The 4,059-nt window shown below is 28.7% G+C and overlaps 1 protein-coding gene across 1 annotated transcript; it reads left to right on the top strand.

Annotated features, from left to right (window-relative positions):
* Positions 1 to 780: 780 nt before the first annotated feature.
* Positions 781 to 2,336, top strand: LOC110937763. The gene is made up of 5 exons (XM_035988742.1): positions 781 to 912; positions 1,017 to 1,071; positions 1,196 to 1,489; positions 1,590 to 2,048; positions 2,140 to 2,336. Exons 1-4 carry the CDS (start codon positions 875 to 877, stop codon positions 1,830 to 1,832), a joined length of 630 nt encoding a protein of 209 aa, XP_035844635.1. The 5' UTR covers positions 781 to 874; the 3' UTR covers positions 1,833 to 2,048; positions 2,140 to 2,336.
* The last annotated feature ends 1,723 nt before the right edge of the window (positions 2,337 to 4,059 follow it).

Genomic DNA, 4,059 nt, shown 5'->3' with positions numbered 1-4,059 from the left:
TCCATATATCAATGGATTTTCTTAATCAACTTCATGTAAAGATTGGTTTTCTGCATCTTCTTCATCTTCGTCTGTCTTTTCATCCATCTATTTCGGATTTTTTTTCGTTAATCCATATCGACATCTGTAAGTCTTGGTTGTTAACATTTTGGTGTAATCGTTCTTTAATTTTTCCGAAATTTGTTTGTTTTTTGAAATAGTATTTATCGGTTGTAAAAACCCTTAATCCGATTGTCATTGTAGATCTGTTGTTTATGTTTAATGACTGTATGTTTTAGGTATAGATTTTGATTGTGATTGTTAATCATAGCCCTAAACCGATTGTAATTTCTCTGTTGTAGAAACCCTAAATCCGATTGTCAATATAGATCTGTTGTTTATATTTATTTATTGTATGTTTTTGGTATATGTTTTGATTGTTGCTCATAGCCTTAAACCGATTGTAAAGTATAAGTATTTTTCTATAGTAAAAACCCTAAATCCGATTGTCATCCAATGTCTGTTGTTTATGTTTACTTAATGTCTTCTTTTGTTATATAATTTTATTGTTACTCATAGACCTAAACTGATTTTAATTTTTCTGTTGTAGAAACCCTAAATCCGATTGTCAATCTAGATATGTTGTTTATATTTATTTATTGTATGTTTTTATTAGAGATTTTGATTGTTACTCATATCCCTAAACCGATTGTAAATTATAAATATGAAATATTTGATTTCTATTGTAAAAACCCTAAATCCTATTGTCATTCTATATCTGCTGTTTGTGTTTATTTTCTGTATTTTTTTGTTATAGATTTTGATTGTTACTCATAGCCCTAAACCGATATATCACTTTTAATTTTTTTCATTATGTTAATTTTTTTCAACTTGAATGCAGGTTTCCAATATGTCTGGGTCTTCTTCATTAAGGTATATATATACCTGTATTGTTTGTTGCTTTTGCTTTCATTCTATATCATTTGTTTCGAACAATAACATTTAAATGTTTACTAACCTTCTAATTTTAAAATCAGTATCAGAGAACCCTGTTTCTGTAGGCATATGAAAAAAGCAGACGAGATAATTCTGGTAATTAATATTTCATATTTTGTTGTTGTTATAATTAAATTAGATTTGTTATAATATTTTTATATACTTTTTTTTATAATTTTTTCTCTAATTATATTTCATCTTCCACTGTTTGGTTTGTTAGTCTATTCCTTCTGATGCTGCTTGCAAGCTGTGGTGTGTTGATATGGGCCCTACAAATGTTATGATACATACTGATAATGGCCGCATTTTTTATGTTTTTTTAACTGAATCTAAAGGAAATTTGTTCTTTTTCCATGGATGGTCCAATGTAACCCAACATTTGGGACTATCCAAAGGATGTTTTGTAGTATTCAATCCCCTCGATTGTACTACGTTTAAATTAACACATTTCATTGATGGTGTTAGCGGTAGCTCTTTTTGGACATATCTGCTACGTACATCATCTCATTTTTCTGTAAGTTATTATTTAGTTTTATGCATCTTAAAGTATTTCTGTTTATCTTTATTGATATTAAAAATAGTTTTCTTATTTTTTTTAATTATCGTTTTTATAGGTAATACCTGAAGTTATCCTGCCGGAAACCTTTTCTACATCCATTGATTTAATATCCGCTATAACGATAAACAACAATCCGTTTCATGTTAGGATTGAAACGGATGGCGGTAAATTCGGTTTTACCGTTGGTATTGACGTTATTGTTAGTTTGTTACATTTAGAGCCTGGTTGTTTTTTTATATTTACAAAATATTTTGGTAATGATTTTAATTTAAAAGTATTTGGAAAAAAACGGTGTTGAAATGAACTTTCTTGATGTAGACGTTGATGTGGTAAGGTTACTTTTTGTTACTTATATGTTATTTATACATTTGTTAATTTAATAATTTAATAAATTGTATTAAATGTTTTATTTAATTTGCAGCCTTTAGTTCCTCCTATTGATGCTGTGAATGAAATTTATGAAGAACCACATAGTCGTGTGTATCGGTTTTCCCGTATTGTTGGTACCGATTTTGTAAGTTCTAATAACATTTTATATAATTTACAATAATTTCATTCTTTATAATATGTTTTTTTTTATTAATTATGTTTTGTTAAAAATACAGATGCTTCCCGATCGTGTTTCTGAAATGGCCAAACTTAATCTTTGTTTGAAAGATATAACCGTCAGACTTTTGAATCTGGAACCTCCAGTTCAGTTTACCAATGGTACTAGACGTAAAAGGACACACAATGGTTTTTGATATGCGTTAAGGCGATGGTCGAAGTTCATGAAAACTGCTGGAATTAAGGTTCGTGACACCGTTGACTATTGTTTTGACGAAAATGAGCAAGTGCTAAGTGTTGAAAAGGTTGTACCTTACGTTAGTGGTCGTAATTAGTTATTTGACATTTTTGTTGTTGTCTTTTCCTTTTTCATCAGTTTAGATATTGACTTTTTATGGTTTTTTGGTTTTTAACATTGTTATGGTTTTCAATATCAAGATAGTACATGTTGGTTTACGTTAAGTTTTATTTTAACCCCTAAAAATGCAATGTATATGGTAATATAAAATTATTAAAAACCCAATGTGTACAATGTTATCATCAAATTTCTGATAAAATACCTATTTCTAATTGTAATAACTATTCAATAGTTTTCATTTAAATTTCTTGAATATGTGTTACATTATGTATTATGTATAACTTACACCTTTACGATAAGTTACAATTGCTTATTGCTTATAGGTATTATTGAACTTCAAACAAATAACTAAACGAAATTTGTATGCCTGGGTTGTTTTCGTATGATTTATAAGTGAATAAATGGAATGAATTTAGTGACTCGATTTCTATTTATGTTACAATTTCACTAAATTTCTTGTTTTATATAATTTGAAGTATTAAATTTTATATAATTTTTGCACCTTTTTGTAGTAAGGTGCTTAATTTTACAAAATACATTTCTAATTTTATTACCTTTTCATTACATCTATTAGTGGAGCTTACAGGATGTTGTCGATGATGTACGTGACATGTTTTTAGCTATTAAGGAAGAGAGCTAGACACAAAGGATGTGTCAAATACGGTTTAGATGATACATGTTCAAGGTAATAAGAAGAAACCCTATGTTGAATTAGCAACCATTTTTAGAGTTTTGCTCAAAAGATGGATGTGTCGGTGATGTTGTCGAGGAGTGTCAGGAAATGCTTAGTGATAGCATTTTGTTATACTCCTCGACAATGTCACCGACCCCTCTTAAAAATTCCATCAAAACTCTCACACTGGTTGCTTCTACAACAGAGGGTTTTTTTTTGTTACCTGAACCTGTATCATCTCAACTTTTTTGACTGACCATGTATTGTTGTTACATCAAGATTCAATTATGATTAATTTCTTTATTAAACTTGATCGGATTCACTTTTCATCACCACAGATCATCTCATTTTTATGTAAGTCATTTATTAATTTTATCTATCTTAAAGTATTTCTGTAGATCTTTATTTATATTAAAACTAAAGTTATAATTTGTTTTGTTATTTATTTTATAGGTCATTCGTTAATTTATCAACGCCGAAAACCTTTATTACAATCATTGATCTAATATACACGATATTGATAGCCAACAAAACGTCTGACGTTAGGATTGAAACGGCTAACGGTAAATGTTGTTTTACCTTTGATATTGACGTTATTAGCTACTAAATGTGTTGTTTAATTTGCAGCCTTTACTTACCCCTACCGATGCTGTAAATGAAATTTTTGAAGAACCACATGGTCGTTTTCATCGTTATTTCAGTATGTCTTCAAGATATTGTAAGTTATAATATCATTATAATAAGTACATATCATAATGTGTTCAATATATATTTTTTTTATTTTTGTTAGTAATCATAATGTTAATAGTATACACATCTTCCCGATCATGTTTCTGAAATGGCCTAACTTGATATTGGTTTAAAACGTATAATTGTCTCAACATCACCTAATTGTTGCTATATTCTGTTATCCGCTGTTATACATAGTGTTGGTTGTAATCGATCTTT

This window comes from Helianthus annuus, chromosome 4 (assembly GCF_002127325.2).
Source record: "Helianthus annuus cultivar XRQ/B chromosome 4, HanXRQr2.0-SUNRISE, whole genome shotgun sequence".
NCBI classification, from domain to species: Eukaryota; Viridiplantae; Streptophyta; class Magnoliopsida; order Asterales; family Asteraceae; genus Helianthus; species Helianthus annuus.
Note: the sequence above shows the minus strand (reverse complement) of the source record. Positions and strands in the feature narration are given on the sequence as shown.

Excerpts from the sequence above, each read along its gene's own strand:
- LOC110937763 (XM_035988742.1), top strand. The coding sequence starts at position 875 with ATGCAGGTTTCCAATATGTCTGGGTCTTCTTCATTAAG. Across the intron at positions 1,072-1,195 it reads AAGCAGACGAGATAATTCTG|TCTATTCCTTCTGATGCTGC; the intron begins GTAATTAATATT and ends TTGGTTTGTTAG. Across the intron at positions 1,490-1,589 it reads GTACATCATCTCATTTTTCT|GTAATACCTGAAGTTATCCT; the intron begins GTAAGTTATTAT and ends TCGTTTTTATAG.